At 47.6% G+C, this 23,728-nt stretch overlaps 1 protein-coding gene and 1 long non-coding RNA gene across 2 annotated transcripts; one reads left to right on the forward strand and one right to left on the reverse strand.

Moving 5' to 3' along the window:
• Positions 1-1,393: 1,393 nt before the first annotated feature.
• Positions 1,394-3,259, reverse strand: LOC139180179 (uncharacterized). The gene is made up of 3 exons (XR_011564482.1): positions 3,145-3,259; positions 2,583-3,050; positions 1,394-1,506 (listed from the first exon to the last, which is right to left on the reverse strand). It is a non-coding gene; the product is annotated as an uncharacterized lncRNA (long non-coding RNA).
• Positions 1,499-2,746, forward strand: LOC139180178 (uncharacterized). Its single transcript, XM_070781642.1, has 2 exons — positions 1,499-2,348; positions 2,638-2,746. Exons 1-2 carry the CDS (start codon positions 1,755-1,757, stop codon positions 2,659-2,661), a joined length of 618 nt encoding a protein of 205 aa, XP_070637743.1. The 5' UTR covers positions 1,499-1,754; the 3' UTR covers positions 2,662-2,746.
• Positions 3,260-23,728: the final 20,469 nt, after the last annotated feature.

Raw genomic sequence — 23,728 nt, forward strand, 5'->3', positions numbered from 1 at the left:
GGCTACGCTCACTGATTCTCTATTACCAAATAACATTTAAATTATTCCATCAAGTTAAACACAATGTTATTGCTTCATTGAAATTACAGGTTTTACTAAAGAAAAAAAATATGTGGGTGATTGAGTCTAAGAACTAGATTTCCCTTTAGATGTTTTTGCCTCCTCTTAGTACAACCTTTTGTACTAAGAAACTTACCTTCAGTAAGTTTCTTTCTGGGTCCTTCAGAGTGTTTTTGTAACTTGACTCCTAGATATTTCATGGTTTTTCTTTATGAGCCACATTCTTCTTTCATTACATTTTATAACTGCTACTGTCTGCATAAGAAAAGCTCTGGATCTGGGATAATAATGCATCACTAGCCCACAAGTTGAACTCTTATTCATTTAGATTTTTTGTGGTTACTTCTCAGTGGTTTTGCAGTTCTAAAATTATAAGTCTCTAAGAATTATCATTAACCTCCTTGATTCTGAAGTGTACGATTCTTCCTTTCTGCTCTCAATGAAAGACATTGACTCACAATGCCTGGAACTGGCAGAGATCCTCAAAGCCAACTTCCTTACTTCACAGAAGAGGAAATTGTGGCCAAACAAGGTCAAAATCATGCCTAGGCGTTATCCTCTGGTAAATGTCTTTTATGCTGTAAACTCTTTCTCAGTTATGACAATGCAAACATTAACTTGTTTCTATCCATTTCCCCTGTTTTCGGGTTTCTTTATCCCTTCTTTCTCCTGTCAAAGATCAACTTCCTCAATCTCCAAAAATGAAACAAGGTTTTTCAAAAACAGTTTTTAAAGACAGTTGCTGTTTTTTAAATAGATGCTTCCACCTTTTTTTCTTTATGTGTAATTTCTTCTGTAAAACCTTTGATTTTTCTTCCAGGGCTTGATGAAGAATTTCAACTCATGCATGAAGCACAAGTTGTAGTTTCAGCCAAGATGTCCTTGGGTGGTCAGAAATGACTGTGTCCAGTGAAGAAATGGAGGGAATCTTAATGACAACACCAACACCCAGTGCTTCTGCCACCCTGGGATTAAGTCTACCACTCTTGCAGGGTCAAAATGGAGATGATTGAGTTCATGTCAAGATTCCTGTTTGAAAAGTTAGAGCGAGATAAACATCCACAATGGGTCTAGTAATGTGAGCTATTTCTGATTATGGGCCCTGAGTGAAATCTCTGGAGGATGTATGAGCTGTGAGAGAAACTGTCCAAGGCAAGGATGGTTGCTACTTCAAGGGAGAGAAAATAGAAATGGAGGGAAGAAGGGAGGGAGAGAGAGCAGTCACAGAATCTCATAAAATTCTTCTTCAGTTTTGGGGCCATAAAAGGCCTCAGTCTACTCCCCACGTGCTCCTCCAGCAGGCCAGCCAGGGAGCATGTGGCCCTGGGTAAGCAGGTCTCTTCTCTGTCGGGTGCTGGCAGCTCTGTTCCCAGCAGGCTCTGCTCTGAGGAGCTTACTGATTCCACTCTGACAGGACAGGCCTCACTCTGAGCCCTCGTTCTTTCCCTAGAGAAACAGAATGACGTCCTTGAGTCGTGAACGAGTTGGGAGTCCTGTTACCTGTCGACTTTGTTTCACCTACAAGACTCCAAGGTCTTGGAAACCCATGACTGAGTCCCCTTAGTGCTGAGATGAGGTGTGAACCAGATGAGGAATAACTCGAGCCTGGAAATGAGAAGCACCTTTGACAGAATCATAGGAACGTGGGATGGGATTCTTCTCCTTCTTCCTCTGTGCCCAGACTTCTCCCATCAATGCCCGTGCTCCCACGCCTTACGCGCTGGACCATGAGGGGCCTCACTCATTGCTCCTGTCTCAGGGGCTCAGGAGCCCGGGGCCCAGCATGCCCGCTTCTGCACACCCTCCAGTCTCGGGGTCCTGCTTCCAGTGAGAACAAGAAGGGGCCCCTCAAGCCCCCGACACTCTGCCTCAGGTCAGTCTGGGGGAGGCACCATCCCACGTGCGCACAGGCGGCTCTGGGTCTTGGGCCGCGGATGGCCGCCCTGAGCGTCGGTTGCGCGGGAAAGCTTGTAGGGCATTTGGAGCACCGCACCAGCATCGCGCGGAGGGCCCCAGGACCCTTTCCCAGAGGAGCGCCCCAGGACCCTCCCTGCAGCCTCCCGGGGATGAACTTCAGCTGCCATTCCCTCCGCGGGGAGCAGGACCACACCGAGGTCAGGAGGACTGAGCCCCGGTTGGACGCAGAGCCGGGCCGCCACCGCGCGTGTCCCTTCACGCGGCCCCCTCGCTCCCTCAGAAGCAGCTTCAGACAACTCTGGATGTCTTGTGGAAAGATGACGCTGGACCAAGGCTTCAGACCCGGACTCCAGTCCCTCCTCCGAATACAGGTAAAGTCCCTTCATGGCACCTCCGCGCCCTCATCATCGAGATGCCAGAGCTGGGTGAGCTGAATCCCAGTCCCCCCGGATCTGAGGCGCCTGGCTCCAGGCACTTCTGAGAGGCGTGGAGGCCCGACGCAGAGCAGGGACCACGGGTGGACGGCCGCTCGCCTGGTCCTTGGGCTCCCGCCTGGGGTCCCCCGAGCTGAGACCGCGACCACCCGGGCCCTCAGCTTCACTCACCCGCCTCCTGTCCTGTGGGCAGCGGGGCCTGAGAAGCCTCTCCTTCGTCCTCCAGGGCCTGTTCCCGGAGGCGCCCTGACAGCCCACCGTGTTCCCATCACCGGGCGCTAATGAACCAGAGAAATCACTGAGTGGGCACCTGCGGACGCGCGGTGCCTCCTGGCAGGGACCCAAGGGCCAGCGCCTGGCGCCCGGGGCCTCTGTACCTGGGCCTGGCTCATTGGCAGAGACTGGAGGGGATGCGAGGCAGCAAAATGCGGGGGCCTCGTCACTGCCCCTGCCTCAGCAAGCTCAGGGAGCCAATCACCGCCGACCCTGGAGAGCTGAGCTGCTGGGGGAGTGGAGGGTGTCAGAGGGTCCGAACCCTCTGCAGTACCCAGAACACTGAGGACTGGAGGAGATAGAAGGTGGAGAACAGCTCTCTGTGACACCATGGCACGGCCTTAGGGCTCAGATGGTCAGATCCCCCTGCAGAAGGGAGGAAATCAAGAGGAAATAGGGCAGCATGCCAGCAAGAAAAAGAGAGAAAACCTGTCTGGGGAGACAACGCAGTAAATCATACCTAGACGTGCACTTTAACCATTGCATCACCAGGAAAGTAGGCGGCAGGGGCGGGGAAGCAAGGAACTCAGCTGAGAAGAGGTGAAGAGTCTTGGGGTCTTCAGTACCTTGGTCTGTGGAGGGTGCTTCATCAAGTGCATTTGAAATAGGGAGACTAAAAAATGGTTTAGGTTGAAAATGACAAAAATACTTTGGCAATAATATTACAAAGTGTCCATAAAAGGAAATAGCACAACATTGCTTAATTTCACCTTTTTAATCTTCTTTTATTTTCTGATTTCTCTTCCGATTATTATTCAGAACTCTAGACACTTCCTCCATGAAAGAGTGTCAGTAATGAGTCTCAGCATTAACTGAGAAAACACCAATTATAGAGTCAGGAAACTGGGGCTGTGGCTCCAGAGATGCCACTTGCCTCTGGACCCCTGGGAAGTAGCCTCTCTTTTCTAGACCTTAGTTTTCTCATCTGGAAAATGTGATGATCACTTGCTGCTGCTGCTGCTGAGTCACTTCAGTCGTGTCCGACTCTGTGTGATCCCGTAGACGCCAGCCTACCAGGCTCCCCCGTCCTTGGGATTCTCCAGGCAAGAACACTGGAGTGGGTTGGCATTTCCATCTCCAATGCATGAAAGTGAAAAGTGAAAGTGAAATTGCTCAGTCGTGTCCGATGCTCAGCGACCACATGGACTGCAGCCTACCAGGCTCCTCCGTTCATGGGATTTTCCAGGCAACAGTACTGGAGTGGGGTGCCATTGCCTTCTCCGGCGATGATCACTTAGGTCCCTCCAACTGAGATGCTACAGCATCAGAGCCCACGGCTCCCACCTGCTGACACTAGGCTCTGATGAACGGTTTCTTAGCAAAAAGATACTTCCTGCACTAAGTAAAAGCCAAATTATCTGCCTCTGGGGAAAATATGTTTGTCCCTCCTGCTTAATAAAAGGAAGTACATTACTCAGAATTGTGGCTTATCCTCCTGCTTCATGTTACTCCAGGTTAGTAATCTAATCCTTGAAGTTTCTGGGCAAAGCACTCAAGTGAGAGGAATTACACAAAGATAGGAGTCAGATGGGTCCCTCCGGGCATCACCTGGTTGTCAGTTTCTAGCACTCTTCTGGCCCCCTTTCCAGGCACAGGGCAGCTGGGCTCAGCACCATTCTTCCTGAAACCCATTTCCTCTGCTCCCACGATTTCCAGTTTCTAGGCACAATCAGGTACAAAATGAACAAAATATGCTCCCAGAATGCAGGGGCTTTCAGCTGAATCAAATAGATCCACACTGTAACAGTTCATCACTATTCACTGCAGTGAGGAGGAGGGGTCTTCAAGGAAGGAAGGGCTGTTCCTGTTCCTATAGTGTGGGGGTGGGAGCAGGGGGATAGGTTGAGAAATCTTTGCTGTGAGGTCAGTTTTTGATTTATGGTCTAAGGGATGAGTCAGTATTTATGAGGCAGACACACACACAGTGGTGAAGCCAGTCCTGGAAAAAGGAAGATCATAGGCAAAAATAGAAAGGTGTAGATTTCAATGTGAATTTGGGAAGTCATGTGTCCTTTGGCTAAAGAAAAAGGAAACACTGTAGGATATGTAGACTCAGGTTTGGATATTTGAATTTGCCTTGTAAGCAAAGAGAAGAAACTGAAGGACTTTAAATGAGAAAATAACACTGTCAACTTTGTAATATGGAAAAAACTTGTTAGCTATATGTAGACTGGATTCAGGAAGTGAAGGTAAAAGACTGTTATAATCCCACCATATGAAAAACAGCTGGCTAGTGGGAAGCTGCTGTATAACACAGGAAGCTCAGCTTCAGGAAGGAGAAGAGATGTGCTAACTTAACCATCCCATGAGGGGCAACACTGGTAGGAAGCAGTCTTCTTAGGAGGCAACAGTTGTGAATCTGGTTATGAGAATGTGGATGGTCCATTTGTGTTATTCTCATTGGTTACCCATTGAAAGAAGGTATTCATAGTAACAGTCATGCATCATAGGGAGAAATCCCTGTAGCCTGGAACCCAATTCTGTCTACCCCCTTACAAATCCTCTTTAGATTGTACAGGGGCAGCCCTGGTGGTCCAGTGCTTAAGACTCTGAGCTCCCAATGCTGAAGCACGGGTTCGATCCCTGGTCAGGGAACTAGATCCCACATGCCTCAACTAAGAGTTCATGTGTCACAACTAAAGATTCTGCATGCAACAGCTAAGAGCCAGAACAAATTAAAAAAACAAACAAACAAAAAAAGAATCAGTAAAGCAAGAAGTTAAATAAAATAAATTAAGAAAAATAGGACAGGAATATTTCACCTGAACAAAGATGAGTCATCATCAAACAGAAACCACTCAGAATCTCTCCAAAGATGCTGAAAGAAAAAGGAGGTGGTGGGTACCGGGGAAGGGGGGCAGGGAGAAGAGACAGGAAGGTGTTCAAGGAGCTTGGAGAGAATCCCACGCCACACTGGGCACAGACGTGGACACACCTGGGGGCCGCAACTGGGGAAATTCATTTCTGGTTGCTTTGATTTTCTTTGTAAACCTGGCGTGATGTCTCTCAGCTGAAAGTGGGTGTGGGGAGCTGACAGGAGCTTTGGAAGAGGTGCCGCGTGAAGCAGTCATGGGGAGTGAAGGCAAGCGGAGGGGAAGGAGGCGTCTAAGCAGGGCTAGTGGGGAGACAGGACTTGCTGTGCATGAGGCATCCTGAAAACAGGCTGAACCCGGGGGCGTGCGAAGGGGCTTAGCAGCATCAGGTCAAGGATTCTAGGTTCTTCATCTACAAAGGGTTGAGCCAGAAAGACAGGAGGTGGAAGTCGAGAGTGGTTGCTTAACACTGAGATTTCAGAGGGTTCACAGGTCCTGGCTGAGAGGGTTTTGTTTGTGTGTTTTCCCTTCTTGACACCAACTGTGTGCCCATGGCTTCAGCTCAGTTCTGACACTAACCACCCCAGAAGGAGGGGCAGCCTCACAGGTATGATACCAGTTCCACAAGACTGTCCCACCTCAGATGCCAACTCTTGGGTCCCCAGCTCCCCCACACTTCTGCCCGACTTGGCTACAAACTCAGGAATCCCAGTACCTCCCCCTTCAGGTTGTATGATTTGCTAGACTGACTCACAGAACTCCAGAAAACACCAGGGAAGGGCCAGGCCACGGCCCCCTCCCCAGGCTCCTTTGTTTTAGAAACCTTGGTTGATTTCTGTAACTGACCATTTGGGTCACTTGTTTGTTGGTTTCTCTTCCTACACTTTAAATTCTCCCTCGTATGTTTTCAATTCACCAATAGTGCATCCTTGAATGGAGAAGGCACTGGCAACCCACTCTAGTATTCTTTCCTGGAAAATCCCAGGGACGGGGGAGCCTGGTGGGCTGCCTTCTAAGGGTCACACAGAGTTGGACATGATTGATGCAACTTAGCAGTGGCAGCAGCAGCATCCTTGAAAACCCAGAACACCAACCCTATACCTGAACAAAAGCAAAAGCCTAGGCCCCCCATGCATTCTCTCCTTACCTGACACCATGGTAGGGAGAGTGTGCTGTGTAAGTTTTAGGTCTCCTAAGTAAAAAGCCTCTATTTTTTATCTGTTTTCAGAGCCTCTTGAGTGTATCAGACCCACAGGGGGCAGTCTGTCCACAACACTGGTGATTCACAGGCTGAGAATAGCAGAAAATAGTGCAGGACGCCCTGGGCTCCCTTTGCCACCCTGGTGGTGCCTCCAGCTCCCTGCTGCAGAGGCCACATGTATAATCTGAGCCCAGTAAACGACCAAGCCCTCCTTGGTTCTCAGTGTTGGCTCCACAGTCACTGAGGCAACAGACTTTATGGAGTACCTGTCAGGAGCCAAACCCAGACAAGTTCGTGGTCCCTTCCCCCTCCCAGAGGTCACTGTTGTTGTTCTTGTTATTGTTCAGTTGCTTTCCCAGTCATATCTAACTCTGTGACCCCACGGATTGCAGCACTCCAGGCTCCTCTGTCCTTCACTATCTCCCCGAGTTTGCTCAGGTTCGTGTGCATGAGACTGTGATGCCATCCAACCATCTCGTCCTCTGCTGCCACCTCCTCTTGTGCCCTCAATTTTTCCAAGGATCAGGGTCTTTCCCAATGAGTTGGCTCTTTGCATCAGGTGGCCAAAGCTTTGGAGCATCAGTATTTGGCTTCCAATGAATATTCTGGTTTGATTTCCCTTAGGATTGACTGGTTGGATCTCCTTGTAGTCCAAGGGACTAATGCCCACCATTCAGTGAAGATGAGGGTAAATGTTATTTAATGATAAACTACAATGAAAAACCATGTGAGTTGAGAACTACTGGCATTAAACTATGGGAACTTATCAGAACTACTGGAATACAAAGCTGGAGGTCCTTGCACTGCTGAGAAAGTGTCCTTACCTCCCCACCAAGATTCTACAGAGTTCTGCAGACGAGATGAGCAGGAGAGGATCGGAGAGGAGGAGGGGAGGGGGTCAAGATCACTTGGGGCTGGATGGGGCCATCCCAGAGTTTGACAGGGATGTGGGTTCCAGCTGGACACTCAGGATCTGTGATCCTCACTCTATGCAAGCTCTTCTTCAGCTGAAAATTGTCAAAGACAAAATGCAGGGTTTGTAATAAAAAGAGCCCTTTAGGTCTCATTTTAAAATGGGTAAATGGGCCAGACAGGAGTGATGGAGGACCACTTCCATGTGTACTCTCACCTCTACCGGACCACAAATGCTGTCCATCTAAAAGCTTCTAATGGCTGGAAACCCACACTGTGAGGAAAAGGGAGACAAGACAGAGAAGAGCGAATCTGAGAACCTCCCTGTGGTGCTTCATCTCAGGTATGGAGGCGGCTCTGCCTTGCTGCCCAGATATTTGGCCAGACGTCATTCTGGGTGTTTCTGTGAGGATGTTTGGAAATGAGACCTACATTTAAATCAGTGGACTTTGGTAAACCAGGTTATTATTACCCCTGCGTGACATGGGTGGGCCTCATCCAATCAGTTGAAGGCCTGAACAAAGACTGACTTCCACCCAAAGGGAAGGAATTCTGCCAGCAGCCAGCCTTCAGATTTGAACTCAAGGATCAGCTCCTCCCTGAGTCCTGCTGGTCTACCGCGCTGGCACTGGATCTGTTTGTTTGGGGACTTGCCAAAATGTTTGTTTGTTTTGGGACTTACTTTCATAATGGTGTGAGATGATTCCTTAAAGAAATGGGTTATTTCTGTGTTGAACCCTGACTGACTCACGACCAAATGTGGACAAGTGAAGAGGAAAAAGATGGGAGACACCCCAAGAAAGCCGCTCAGGAATGGGCTGTATGTGTCTACCCTCTGAAGTAACTTTTCCTGGGTTGCAGAACCTTTGCAGAACACCCCTCCCCCGCCCTCCCCCTCCCACCCCCAGCAAATAGACACAAGACAGTCTTGGAAAATCAGTTTCTTCACCAAAACTTGACCACAGACTACAGCTGAGATTGTGTTAGCATTATGTGGACAACGTGTTTTTGCAACCCTGCAATAACTGACACACAGAGACATAGCTGGTGGGAGAAATGAACAGAAGCTAAGAAACACAGAACAAGAAGGGCGGCCCCAAATGCCAGGGCTGGGAAGCCAGGAGTAGGTTTGGGGGTGGGCAGAGGACTGGGGAGTGGGGGAGGCTCAGGAAGCAGCCACTCCCGGGGAGCACAGGGCTCAGGGAAGAGCTTCCCCAGAGACCCTGGGTGATGATGGTGGGTCTCTGTAAAGCCCCGCTGACCAGCGGCCACGTGGTTTCCATTGCTTCCTTCCTCCCATGGTCCATCAGAGGAGACCTCCACCCCCGATCCCCTCTGAGCAGAGTGGATAGAGCTCCCGTTTCTAAGGTCTTACCTCCTGCCTGAAGCTGCTGGGTAAAATAAATGAGGTGGTACAGGCAGCTCACTGCAACCACCGTCTACACAAGCTTAGTAAATGAGGTGGTACAGGCAGCTCACTGCAACCACCGTCTACACAAGCTTGGAGCTGGGTTACCTCTCCTTTAGCAGTTTCCCCTCCACAAGATGAGACAGGCTGAGGATATAGAAAGAGGATGGGAAGGAAAGGGAGGGAAGCAAAAGGAGCCAGAGTGACGGAAACCTGTTCATAGAACCTGCATCACTGCCCCTGAAACATGCAGAAAAATAACAGGAAAGCTCGAAGGGACTGGGTTCTTCAGCAGGAACTAAAGCAAGGGGCATCATTCAGGAACATGCAGCTCCAGGAGAGAACAGGAATCTTGCCGAGGTGAGGGGAGTTGTTTACCTGAGTATCTCAGGAAGAAAGGGCACACCTTCAAAGACAAGAGCTTGGACTGAAGAATTCAGCATTTAAAAAAAAAAAAAAAAGGACTGTGATGGGACTCTATACTGCGCTCCTACAGTACACAACTAAGGAACCAGGCAAAACCTGTGAAACTACTGATTCAGACTCTGGCACAAGCAGTCCAGGACCATAATTGAGGAGAGAAGAAAACAAGTGAGGTGAGGGACTTCCCTGGTGGTCTGGCGGCTGGGATTCTGTGCTCTCAATGCAGGGGGCCTGGGTCCACCCCTGGTCAGGGAACTAGATCCCACATGCCACAACTGAGATCCTGCCTGGCATGATTAAGGTCCAAGGCAGCCAAATTAATGAATTCGCTGATTAAATGTTATGTGCTTAACCATTTTTAAAAAAAGAAAAGAAAACAAGTGAAGTGAGACTTATGACATCTCCAGTCTCTACAGATTTCCAGGCCTAAAGCTCAGGCAACAAAAACCCAAACAGACCAACAATTCTTCTGAGTCTAAGAGAGAGGGGTCAAAGTTCAGAGAGTGCAGGTATCTTTACTTCTGGACAGAAAACCAGCAGTGGGCATTGGAATCAGGGGTGTGTGCCTTTGTGCTAAGTCACTGCAGTTGTGTCTGACTCTGCTACTCTGTGGAATGTGGAAGTGCTGACTCTTTGTGACCCCATTGACTGTAGCCTGCCTGTGTAGCCTGCCTAAAAACTCTGTGCTTCTCGTTCAATTCTAAAACTGCTCTGAAAAACTGAAAAACGAAGTCTATGATACTAGATGGGATTTTGGCTCACCTTGATGGGATAAAGTCTGATGCTAAGATTCCAGACCCTATCTTAAGGAGAGAGATGGTCATTTCAGTTAAAAAAAAAAAAAAAAAGGATCAGATAAAAACTAACTATAAAGAACCCACTTGAGACATCAAATATAAAGGCAAGTGGATTTAAAATGAAAGGATGGAAACAGATCTGCTGTGGTCATTGTTTAGACCCTCAGTTGTGCCCAACTCTCTTGAGAACCCCATGGAATCATCCAGTCAAGATTACTGCAGTGTGTTCCCAAGCCCTCCTCTGGGGAATGTCCCCCAACCCAGGGATCAAAACCATGTCTCTGCATCTCCTGCATCTCAAGCAGATTCTTTACTGTTGAGCTGACAGATATGCTATGGAAACATTAATTTAAAGAAAACATGGTAGGCTGTATTGGTTAATTGACAGGCTTTCCTGGTGGCTCAGATGGTAAAGAAGCTACCTCCAATGCAAGAGACCTGGTTTGATCCCTGGTTTGGGAAGATGCCCTAGAGGAGGGCGTGGCAACCCACTCCAGTATTCTTGCCTGGAGAATCCCCATGGACAGAGGAGCCTGCAGGCTACAGGCTATGGGGTCACAAAGGGTCAGACATGCCTGAGTGACTAAGCACAGCACAATCAAGTAACTTTTAGGACAAGGACCAGATATAGAGAGCTGATATTTATCTTGACGATAAAATGTTTAATTCATCAAGAATACATATGAATAGTGAATCAGAATGTACTTAGCAAAGGAATTTTAAAATTCTTAAAGAAAACTTACAGGAATAACTGGAGAGACAGACAAATAAGCAGTTATAGTTGGAATTTCCCTGACCATCCAGTGGTTAAGATTCCAAATTTTCAATGCAGGGGGCACAGTTTCCATCCCTGGTTGAGCAAGTAAGATCTCTTATACCATACACAAAATTCAATGCAAGATAGATTAAAGGTTTACAAAAATCACAAAACTCCTGAAACCACAAAACTCCTAAAAGAAAGCATAGGAGAAAAGTTCTTTGGCATGGGTCTTCACAAGGATGATTTTGAGCTTGACACCAAAAGCAGAAGCCACAAAAACAAAGCTAAATGGTAGGATCCATCAAACTGAAAAGCTTCTGCACAGCAAAGGAAACAATGAACAAACTGAAAAGATGATGCTCTTTTAACACTCCAGTGATCTCTAAGGCTGGAGGAGATGGCAGCAGTGTTGCGGGAAAGAGAGTGGGGTGAGAGAGGATGGTCGCATCCCAGGTCACGTCCGAGTCCCTGGGATGGCCGCCAAATGTGGGGACTTGGCTTCGCATAAGCAGGGACTCAAGAGCGAGTCATGGTGAAGGAAGGTCAATCCAGGGAGGAAACACGCTACACGGAGAGTGTGGGCCATCTTGGAAAGCAAGCCCAGCACCAGGGTATGGGGCTGTTAGTGTTTATAGGGGTGGGTCATTTCATAGGCTAATGAGTGGGAGGAGTATTCCAGCTATTTTGTGGAAAGGATGGGGATTTCCAGGAACTGGGTCAGCACCTCCTTTTATGACCTTTCCGGTCAGCCTTGGAATTGTCACGGCGCCTCTGGGTGTGTCACCAGCTGCCATGTTACAAAGGGATTTAAAAACATATATTTACTTCAGGTCTTAGTTGCGGTATGCAGGATATTCATCTCAGCACACTGGCTTAGTCCCCTCACGGCATGTGGAGAAGGAAATGGCAACCCACTGCAGTATTCTTGCCTGGATAATTCCATGGACAGAGGAGCCTGGTGGCCAAAGGTCCATGGGGTCGCAAAGAGTTGGACACAACTGAGCGACTTCACTTTCTTTCTTTCATGTGGAATCCTAGTGCCCAGGCCAGAGACTAAATCCACATCCCCTGTGCTGCAAGGCAGATTCTTAACCAGTGGACCACCAGGGAAGTCCCCATCATTCTTTTAAAGGTTGTGCCCCGCCCAATTCTGATCTCATTAGCACCAGATAGCTGGCATTTGACAGCACTATTCAGGCTTTCCAGTTATAGGAGAATGTCCTGGTAAAGCTCTCAGGACACTGTGGTGACTGCAGGAGGCAGGCAGGAACATTGGAAGAGAGGTCGATTTTGCTCCAAGTTACATCACTGCCACTTAGACTATGGCCTTGGATACATCTTTTTGTTGGATTTGCAGCCAATTTTAATCAACTGTTTAAGTCAGTTTTGCCTGTGGCCTCAGACATGGCTTTCTAGTCCTCGGGACCATCTTGTATAAACCTTGGGGCATACCTACCTGGCGGGTTTGTTTAGGGGAATTCAAAGAGATAATTTGAATAAAAGTGACCAGCTACTGAGCAAGGCTCATTGCAAAATATAATTGTGGGACAAATTCAAAGAAGAAACTAGTAAAAGTGTCAGTGGGAGAGCACAGCATTAGACCCAGCCCTGGCCCCCTTCTCAGGGTAGGTCTCCACATGACTGTCAGAAGCCATGACGCCCGGCCCGTCCATAGGACAAGGGAACTGGGGACAACGGCCTCTGCCCATTAACACCCAGGGCTCCATGCTGAGAACACCTGTTTGTGGAGTCATAGATGTAAAGGGATTTGGTCTTCAAAATCTTATCTGTAGAACTGGAACTCCCCTTCTTACCTGAGGAACTGAGGCGCTTTGCTGGAAAGACCCTGCCTCAATTTCTGACTCACAGGTTAAGGGTTTGGGGACACAGCATTTATCTTCCCTTTAAAGAATGAATCCATGAGTTAACTCTCAGCCCAGGCATGAAGCAACCACGATCCACATGGCCTTGTTTGGCTTTGAACCTGGGAAAACTAACAGTTCATGTAGACTTGACCTAAAAATAACCCTTCCCTCTATTCTATATGAATTCATCTCTGGTTTCTGGTGAGCCACCCCATGCTTTCTTGGGTGTGTGACCTCCTTGCTGAGGCAACAGGACCCTTCCCTGATGTACAGAGATGCCCCTGGGTGCTATCTGCAGGATTAACATAGCTGCAAAGGACTCATCTTTAGACCTTGCCAAGGAAAAATAAGCCACTGAAATTGTGCAATTCCTGACAAGGGCCATTTTCGAACTGATGAGGAACCATGGCAAGAAACTCCCTTGAAACTCACCATGGCACCCTGACCCCTTTTGGAAATGCCCTTCTATGAAAAGTCATGCCTGGTCTTGCACATAAAACTGCATCATCAGCTTCCTTAAAAGAAAAAAAAAATCTGCTGTGCTGCAAACCATAGATCACTAAAACACACCAATTTTTGTTCTGTTTATTTATTTAGGCTGTACTAGGTTGTAGAAAATTCTGAAAGAGATGCGAATATCAGACCACATGACCTGCTTCTTGAGAAACCTATATGTAGATCAGGAAGCAACAGTTATAACTGGACACGGAACACCAGACTGGTTCCAAATAGGAAAAGGAGTACGTCAAGGCGGTATATTGTCACCCTGCTCATTTAACTTATATGCACAGTACATCATGAGAAACACTGGGCTGGAAGAAGCACAAGCTGGAATCAAGATTGCCAGGAGAAATATCAATAACCTCAGATATGCAGATGACACCACCCTTATGGCAGAAAGTGAAGAGGAACTAAAAAGCCTCTTGATGAAGGTCAAAGAGGAGAGTGAAAAAGTTGGCTTAAAGCTCAACATTCAGAAAACTAAGATCATGGATCTGGTTCCATCACTTCGTGGGAAATAGATGGGGAAACAGTGGAAACAGGGTTGGACTTTATTTTTTTGGGCTCCCAAATCACTGCAGATGGTGACTGCAGCCATGAAATTAAAAGACGCTTTCACCTTGGAAGGAAGGTTATGACCAACCTAGATAGCATATAATAAGCAGAGACATTACTTTGCCAACAAAGGTCCATCTAGTCAAGGCTATGGTTTTTCCTGTGGTCATGTATGGATGTGAGAGTTGGACTATGAAGAAAGCTGAGTGCCAAAGAATTGATGCTTTTGAACTGTGGTGTTGGAGAAGCCTCCTGAGGGTCCCTTGGATTGCAAGGAGATCCAACCAGTCTATTCTAAAGGAGATCAGTCCTGGGTGTTCTTTGGAAGGACTGATGCTAAAGCTGAAACTCCAGTACTTTGGCCACCTCATGTGAAGTGTTGACTCATTGGAAAAGACCCTGATGCTGGGAAGGATTGGGGGCAGAAGGAGAAGGGGACGACATAGGATGAGATGGCTGGATGGATTCATGGACTCATTGGATGTGAGTTTGAGTGAACTCCAAGAGTTGGTGATGGACAGGGAGGCCTGGCATGCTGCAGTTCATGGGGTCACAAAGAGTCAGACACCACTGAGCGACTGAACTGAACTGAACTGAGGTCGTAGTTGTGGCATGTGGGATCTACTTACGTGATGTGCTATGCTTGGGAGTACAGAGTCTTACCCACTCTTACCCACTCTTCAAGGAAGTCTCGTAAAACAGCATTTTTAAAAATTATTTTTTAAAAAACTGTGGAGGAAAGCTGATTAATAATGTTGTGATAGTTTCAGGTGGACAGCCAAGAGACTCAGCCATGCATATACATGTATCCATTCTGCCCCAAACTTCCTTCCCATCCAAGCTGTCACATAACATTAAGCAGAATTCCCTGAAAAACATCATTTTCAATGAAGAGACACAGTAGACAATGATTCAGTCTCACTTCTTTCTCCAGTGTAGTACTATAGCGTGTTTATAAATTGACCCTGTAGTATAGATTTTGCCTGCAAGGTCCATAAAAAAACAGATATATATATATCTTATGTATAGATAATTTTATATATATATATATATATATATATATATATATATGTAGATGATATCTACCTCTCTCAAATATCATTTAGAGCTAAACCACGAGGAACTATGATCAAGACAACTTATTTTCCATCAGAAAAATCCTATCCTTGGGTGCCAGCCAGGGACTCTGTCTGCTCGAGGCAGCTTCCATGGCTTTGCTGAGCCTCAGATGCGAGACTCTGAGCCACAGCGGGGGACCTGAACAGGACTGAAGCTCCGGGGGCTCCTTCAGGATGTGGTCCTCTTGGGTTCCCACATTTCTAAAGGGCTTGGAGTTCTACTCAGAGCTGTATGGCAAGTTCCATCCTGAGATTTAGTGTTTCTGAAAAGCCAGGTCAGTGTCTCTCCAACACTGAGATGGACGGATGTTACTAAGTGAGGGATGTTACTTAGTGATGGAGGTCCCTCTCAACCCAGTGAAGGGGTCCCCACTGCTGGGCCTGCTTCGTGATACTAGGCTGGGAATATGCGTTCAGTGGCAGAGTCATCCTCCCACTCTGTCTCTGATAAAGGGAAACAGAGCACCCATCTGCCCATCACGTGTCCCACTGAGATTTCATGAGACAGGTGTGTGATTGTGTTGCAGAGAATTAATAAAAGTTTTTTTCCCCCTCTTTCTTTCTTTTTTCCCTTTTGTGTCTTTCTCCACTTGAACTGTTCCTAACCTACAGTCTGTATTGATAACCAAGTTTTTTCTTTGCAGAAGACTAACCTATTATGTGAACACTGACACTTATGGCCCTCCATTTCTGCAGGAGCCACATTCTGCATCTATTATCCTTTAACTTATTCTAGCCACGTCCTGATACTTAACTTTATGGCATCATAAACCTCCCCTTGTAGTTTGGTACCTCTCTTTGCTCTATTTTAACCTCATGTTGATGCCTAACTTTATGGTGCACTCTCTTTGGAAGCCACCCCTAGTGGATTGCTTTCCCCCTTTTGTATTACAAGAAGAAAGTCACCAGGAAATCCCCAAAGGACAATGGACCCAACCACCGGGACCAACTGCCAGACCCAAATACCTAGCTACCTAACACTGGCGTATTGACAGTTTCCCAACAGTGCAAAAGAGAGAATTCAGGACCCCTACACCTTTTGTCCCATATCTCCAAGCCCTGACTGTGAGCCCCGACTGTATGATCCCCTGGATTCCCGATGGAGGGGAGACAGGCTCCTTGAGGCAGGAACCTATCGAGTTCTCCCTTCTGCCGGCTTAATGATTAAAGCCATCTTTCTGTTTCCTCCAAACTCTGTCTCCACAATTTTTATTCAGCTCTGGTGGGCAAAGAAAACCAAGATTTTTGCGGCGACTGTTGCTGTCATCCCATAACGGGCTAGCTGGTGTGGGGAGCAGGTCGGGACCACTGGGTCTCTTCCCTCAGTGCTCCAGGGGCCAGAAAGAGCATGGCTGTCTCTGCAGATGCTGGGAGTCAGCAAGTCTTGCCCAGGGAGTGAAACTGCCTCTGAACGAGTTAGTCCCTATTTGGGCCTGAAACAGCCTTTCATGGAAACAGTGTATGTGTTAGTTGCTTAGTCATGTCCGACTCTCTGCAACCCCGTAGACTGCAGCCCACCAGGCTCCTCAGTCCATGGGATTCACCAGGCAAGAACACTGGAGCAGGTTGCCATTTCCTTCTCCAAAAGGAACTATCAGTTCAGTTCAGTTGAGTCGCTCAGTAGTGTCCAACTCTTTGCGAACCCATGAATTGCAGCATGCCAGGCCTCCCTGTCCATCACCAACTCCCAGAGTTCACTGAAACTCATGTCCATCGAGTTGGTGATGCCATCCAGCCATCTCATCCTCTGTCATCCCCTTCTCCTCCTGGCCCCAATCCCTCCCAGCATCAGGGTCTTTTCCAATGAGTCAACTCTTCGCATGACATGGCCAAAGGATTGGAGTTTCAGCCTCAGCATCAGTCCTTCCAAAGAACACCCAGGACTGATCTCCTTTAGGATGGACTGGTTGGATGTTCTTGCAGTCCAAGGGACTCTCAAGAGTCTTCTCCAACACCACAGTTCAAAAGCATCAATTCTTCAGCACTCAGCTTTCTTCACAGTCCAACTCTCACATCCATACATGAAACGGGAAAACCATAGCCTTGACATTTTTTGGCAAAGTAATATCTCTGCTTTTTAAATGCTATCTAGGTTGGTTATAACTTTCCTTTCAAGGAATAGGCGTCTTTTAATTTCACAGCTGCAATCACCATCTGCTGTGATTTTCGAGTCCCAGAAAATAAAGTCTGACACTGTTTCCACTGTTTTCCCATGTATCTTCCATGAAGTGATGGGACCGGATGCCATGATCTTAGTTTTCTGAATGTTGAGCTTTAAGACAACATTTTCACTCTCCTCGTTCACTTTCATCAAGAGGCTTTTTAGTTCCTCTTAACTTTCTGCCCTAAGGGTGGTGTCATCTGCATATTTGAGGTTATTGATATTTTTCCCTGCAATCTTGATTCCAGCTTGTGCTTCTTCAAGGCCAAAAGGAAGTATAGAAATAAAGAAAGTGAAGTCTCCCTTTCATGTCTGACTCTCTGCAACCCCATGAACTGTAGCCCACCAGCCTCCTCCATCCATGGAATTTTCCAGGCAAGAGTACTGGAGGGGGGTGCCATTTCCTTCTACACAGGAAAACAGTGGGCAGTTTCAAAGCCCTGAAAGGGCGAAGGTGGGGCTGGGGAGCGGGTAAGCTAAGGTTCCGCAAGAAGTCTGTGCCCCTGCCAGGGGAAACAGGCAAGTCTGTGCCCCTTGCCACACCCCTGCCCACCAGCTGAACTGACTGCCAAGGAGAAGTTTGTGGTTAAAAGGGCAGCAGGAAAGCTTTTCCTGGGGTTTCCACAGCCTCATTAGCATACAAGTGACTGCCCCTGCTTTGTGCTATAAAGGCCACTCCCATGACACACAGGGAAGAGGTTCAGTTAACCAGTTCCTAATAACCAAATCCATAGCCAGCGCAGAAATCCTCCCGGAACCTGGGACCTTTTTAAAGTGGCAAGAGCAGCCTCTTCTCTAGCATCAGCCGCAGAGCTCGGGACGCCAGCATGAGGCTCCATCACCTGCTCCTCGCGCTCCTCTTCCTGGTCCTGTCTGCTGGGTCAGGTGAGCTCGTGGGAGCCCCAGGGGGAGCCGTGGGCTCTCTCTCCTGTTTCTACCTCCTTCTATCCTGCTACCCCCATCTACACGTGGTCAGACTAAACCCACCATATTTGGTGCTTCTGAGAAGCCAGCGCTGAGTCCTCAGTAGCAAGAGGGTTCTGAGAACCGCCCTGCAAAATTCCAGGTTGTTTCTAAGCCACTCTAGCGAGTCAAGCTTCTGAGCCCGTCTCCTCATTGGTTTCATGAGGAGGAAACAGAAGTTGCCTCTGTTAAGTGACTCTCCTTTTTTCTTTTTCATAAAAGCAAGAAATTTGATTTTGTCCCATGACAGAAGTACAGAATGTCTCTTTTTAAATCATTCTATTTGAAGGGTGGTGGCTCTGGGTGACCAGACAAGTCCAGAGGAGAGTCAGGCTGAGCCTGGGCTTCAGGAGCTCCCTTTGGGATGCTCCGTGCTGAGTCTCCTCAGCAGGAAGGTCCTCCAGGACACGTCACTGATGATGCAACCCCCGCTCCACAGCTGGGAGGCAGCACATCCAAAGCAGTGTGCAGGATAGGCTGTCTGAGTTTAATCTTACCCTTGATATTTCCGGAAATGGGATGAAAATATGTAGGAAGGAAGGAGGAAGGGAGGGAGAGAGGGAGAGGCTGCGTAGACTGAGACCTGAGACAACTGATTAGATGTCAAAATCAAGGTGAAAAGGCCTTGCTTGATCAGTGTTCTTTAAGACTAATCCAACTCTTAGCCCAGTGGCAGGGAGAGAGGACGGGGGTGTAAGGAGTGTGGCCCAGGTTCTATCCCTGGACGGGGAACTAGAGAGGGACCAAAGGTGCCTTGTGGTCAAGAGGAAAAAGGCGTGTGAGGAAGACGGGAAGGCCTCTGGTCGGGAGGAAACCACAAAGGGAGGAGGAGAGGGGCTGACTCGCACCAGCGCTGAGAGCGTTCTGAGTCAGTAGAGACGATGATACAAAACTTTTTTTTCTGAACCATTGTCACTGTCAGCTGTAAGTTGCTTTGAGAGTAAGTTCTCTTTAAACAGTCCTTACACTTTCAGCTGCATCTTTTCCTCCTATCTCAGCTGCACTACTTGACTGACTCCATGAGTTTGAAAAGTAAACAGTGAAAATAGAACCTACGGGCCGCTTCTGACTCCTGGTGAGAAGGTGGATGTAGCAGAGCTTCCCGGTCTTTGCCCTCGTGGTGGACACAACCAGGGTCCTCACACCCCAGTCCCTCAGCCTCTGGTTCTGGAAATGTGAGGGTCCACTAGAGCCTGGGCAGGGCCAGTGTCTGTCTGGAAGCTGGTCATCGAGGTCCTGGATTCACATCTTGTTGTCACGAGGCCATGTCCGCATCTCAGCACAGAAAGCCCCAGGGCCTCGCTCAGAGGGGACACAGCTGGCCTTCTCGAGATGCCGCTTTCCTGCTGACATGTTTTTCCCTCTTCATTCTCTTTTTAGGATTTACTCAAGGAGTAAGGAATTTTGTAACCTGCCGTATAAATAGAGGCTTCTGTGTGCCGATCAGGTGCCCTGGACACAGGAGACAGATTGGCACCTGTTTAGCGCCCCGAATAAAATGCTGCAGGTAGTGGTAAAAGAAGGCGAAGATGCGGCCGGGACCGATGCGGAGACTGAAACTGCGCCCTTCGACAGAACGTCTAAAATTTAAACCAGAATAAATTTTGTTCAAAGTTAAAGAATCTTGCCCACTGGTCACTGAGGTTGTTGTGTGGTTTCTGATCCCAGGCGAATTCTGAAATCCCTGAGGATGCTCTCTGAGCTCCCCATGCGGACCATCGGGGAATTGTGTTGGGGTGCTCTGTGCTCCCAGGGGTGTGACCCCCCGTTCCTTGGGGTCCTGACCTTCCCCAGCCCCTATGTCTGCTGTCCTTCCTGCTTCCCAGCCCAGGGCATCCTGACGTGCCCCGCGTCTCTCCTCAAACATGCACACCAGGGGTCCAGAATCACCAGCACACCAGTCCCATAGGAAAGCCCCCGCCCCCGCTCCAGGAGGAAACCCCCCTCCTCTGTCCCCCTGCAGCCCTCACTTCCATTCAGTTTGTGCTCCTTACTTCTGCCTTGTGCGCATGTGGATACACTTCCGATTCCCTTTTGGGCTGTAAGATCTCTATAGGCATGGATTGTCCTATTCCTGTAAGTGCTGGGCATTGAGATGAGACATTGCTTCACAAATTGTCATCAACTGAATGACAGAGTTGACATGGACAAAGCATGTCTCTCTGTGTGTACATGATATGATGCAATTAGATGCTATGGAAAAACAAGTCCTGTGGAAAGCACAGTTCAGTGAAGACAACACAGCACAGGACACAGAGACCACAGGGGGCAGGGCGAGCATGCTGACCTCAGCCTGCTTGCAGTTTCTTCAGAGGGTTTGCTAGTTAAACCAAGAGCCTTGCTGGTGCACACTCTATGTATGAGCAGTTCTCTGGTCTTTGCACTAACGCTTCCCTCAGTGCAAGCTGAGGTCACCAAGGGGATGGTGTTAGGAGACAGGGCCTTTGGGAGGTGATTTGGTCATGAGGGTGGGACCCTCCTGGGTGGAATGAGGGCCTTTATGAAAGAGACCCCAGAGAGATGGCCCACCCCTTGTGCCCTCTGAGGACACAGGGAGACTGCTGTCCGCCAGCCACCTGCTCTGTCTTGATCGTGGAGCTCCCAGCCTCCAAAACTGAGAAGTAAGGGTCTGTTGTTAGTAAGCCACCTATTACAATACCACATGTAAAATAGATAGCCAGCATGGATTTGCTGTGTGACTCAGGGAACTCAAACAGGGGCTCTGAGACCAGCTAGAAAGGTGGGATGGGGAAGGAGATGGTACGAAGTTCGAGAGGGAGGGGACATGAGTGAACCCATGGATGATTCTTGTTTTTCTATGACAGAAAGCCACGAAAATCTGTAAAGCAATCATCCTTCAGTTAAAAAACAAAGTGCAAAGAAAGAGCCACCTGGCCTATGGTGTTTCTGTTTCAGTAGCCTGAAAGGGCAGTCACATGACAAGTGAGAATTACAGCACAGGTGAATTAAGGTACCTAATCATTTGGCCTTAAGATAGGGAAATGATGTGGAGTATCTGGCTGTGCACAATGCCATCTCATTACAAGGAGCCTTAGATGTGGAGGAGGGACGCAGACCAGTGTCAGAGATGCATGCTGAGAGGCTAAACCAGCCTCTCATAAGCTCACACTGATGTGGAGAGGCCATAAGCCAAGGAGGGCAGGCAGCTTCTAAGCGTGAGAAGGAAGGAAGCCTCCAGAAGGAACGGCATCCTGCTAACACAGTGATTTGAAGCCAAAGAGACCCATTTGGGACTTTGGATCCTCAGAACCACAATAACAAGTATGTGTTCCTTGAAGCCACATAGCTTGTGGCAATTTGCTACAGCGGCAACAGGAAATCAATACAGCAGTAGCTTAAAATCATGCCTTGAGCCTAAAATTAGCAGCTCAAAAGAGACAAACCTGTGTATGTTTAATGGAGGAAAAAAATGATAATAGCTGTCAACATTTTACTCAACTTTATATTTCTTTCTTCATAGAAATGCCCATGGTACATCTGCCAACTCTTCTTCATCTCGAAGGTTGTATTTGGGACTCAGTCTTACACCTCATATATCTTGTATCCCTTTTATCCTTTATTTTTAGTTTGTTTTATTATCATGGAACGTTTATCTGCCATAAAGTGTGGTTTGGTGGTACTGTTTATATTAAATTTTGATCATATTCTTTGTTGGGATTTCAGTTTTTAATTTCTATTTAATTTTAAGTTGTATTCTTGTATCTGTTGATGTTTTACTGCCATAACATTTCTGGGTGTCATGTTGGACTCATGCATGGGAGGAATGCTCGTGTCATTTCAGCACTGGGAAGATGATGGCTTTCCCATGTCACTCTTGAGCCAAATGGGCTCATGCTCTGGTCCAAGGCCAGCCTTTCCACCTGGGTCCTGGGTCTCTTCTCATGCTTACTCAAGGGTGAGACCCAAACTGTCTCTACCTCTTGCCCCCATCTAGTGCAGCTACAAAAACTAAAAGCAGGGACTTCCCTGGTGGTCCAGTGGTTAAAACTCCAGCTGCCAATGCAAGGGGCATGGGTTCATCCCTGGACAGGGAACTAAGATCTCATATGCTACAGTTCAGTTCAGTTTCCCAGTCACATCTGAGTCTTTGCGACCCCAGGGACTGCAGCATGCCAGGCCTCCCTGTCCATCAACAACTCCTAGAGGTTACTCAAACTCATGTCCATCAAGTTAGTGATGCCATCCAACCATCTCATCCTCTGTCATCCCTTTCTCCTCCCACCTTCAATCTTTCCCAGCATCAGGGTCTTTTCAAATGAGTCACTTCTTCCCATCAGGTGGCCAAAGTATTGGAGTTTCAGCTTCAGCATCTGTCCTTCCAATGAATATTCAGGACTGATTTCCTTTAGGATGGACTGGTTGGATCTCATTGCAGTCCAAGGGACTCTCAAGAGACTTCTCCAACACCACAGTTCAATAGCATCAATCCTTCCATGCTCAGCTTTCTTTATAGTCCAACTCTCACATCCATACATGACTACAGGAAAAACCATAGCTTTGACTAGATGGACCTTTGTTGACAAAGTAATGTCTCTGCTTTTTAATAAGTTGTCTAGGTTGGTCATAGCTTTTCTTACAAGGAGCTAGCGTCTTTTAATTTCATGGCTGCAATCACCATCTGCAGTGATTTTCGAGGCTAAAAAATAAAGTCATCTATTGCTTCCACTGTTTCCCCATCTATTTGCCATGAAATGATGATATCAGATTCCATGATCTCATTTTTTGAATGTCAAGTTTTAAGTCAGCTTTTTCCACTCTCCGCTTTCAGCTTCATCAAGAGGCTCTTTAGTTCCTCTTCACTTTCTGCCATAAGGATGGTATCATCTGCAATCTGAACTTATTGATATTTCTCCCAGCAATCCTGATCCAGATTGTGTTTCCTCCAGTCTGGCATTTCTCATGATGAACTCTGCACAGAAGTTAATAAGCAGGGTGACAATATACAGCCTTGACTTACTACTTTCCCAGTTGGAACCAATCTGTTTTTCCATGTCTGGTTCTAAGTGTTGCTTCTTGAGCTGCATACAGGTTTTGCAGGAGGCAGGTCAGGTGGTCCATCTCCTTCAGAATTTTCCACAGTTTATTGTGATCCACACAGTCAAAGGCTTGAGCATAGTCGATGAAGCAGAAGTATATGTTTTCTGGAAATGTCTTGCTTTTTCTATGGTCCAACAGATGTTAGCAATTTGATCTCTTGTTCCACTGCCTTTTCTAAATCTAGCTTGTACATATGGAAGCTCTCAGTTCATGTACTGTTGAAGCCCAGCTTGGAGGATTTTGAGCCCTACTTGGCTAGCAATCAACAGTCTGCATTAATAACTAAGTTTCTTCTTTTCAGAAGACTAACCTATTATGCTGGATAAGGTAATGGCACCCTACTCCAGTACTCTTGCCTGGAAAATCCCAAGGAGCCTGGTGGGCTGCAGCCCATGGGGTCCCTAGAGTCAGACACGACTGAGCGATTTCATTTTCACTTTTCACTTTCCTGCATTGGAGAAGGAAATGGCAACCCACTCCAGTGTTCTTGCCTGGAGAATCCCAGGGAC

Source organism: Bos indicus, chromosome 27, assembly GCF_029378745.1.
Source record: "Bos indicus isolate NIAB-ARS_2022 breed Sahiwal x Tharparkar chromosome 27, NIAB-ARS_B.indTharparkar_mat_pri_1.0, whole genome shotgun sequence".
In the NCBI taxonomy this organism is placed as follows: domain Eukaryota; kingdom Metazoa; phylum Chordata; class Mammalia; order Artiodactyla; family Bovidae; genus Bos; species Bos indicus.

Coding starts and splice junctions, on each gene's coding strand:
- LOC139180178 (XM_070781642.1), top strand. CDS start 1,755: ATGCCCGTGCTCCCACGCCTTACGCGCTGGACCATGAGGGGCCTCACT. Junction 2,349..2,637: donor AGTCCCTCCTCCGAATACAG/GTAAAGTCCCTT, acceptor TTCGTCCTCCAG/GGCCTGTTCCCGGAGGCGCC.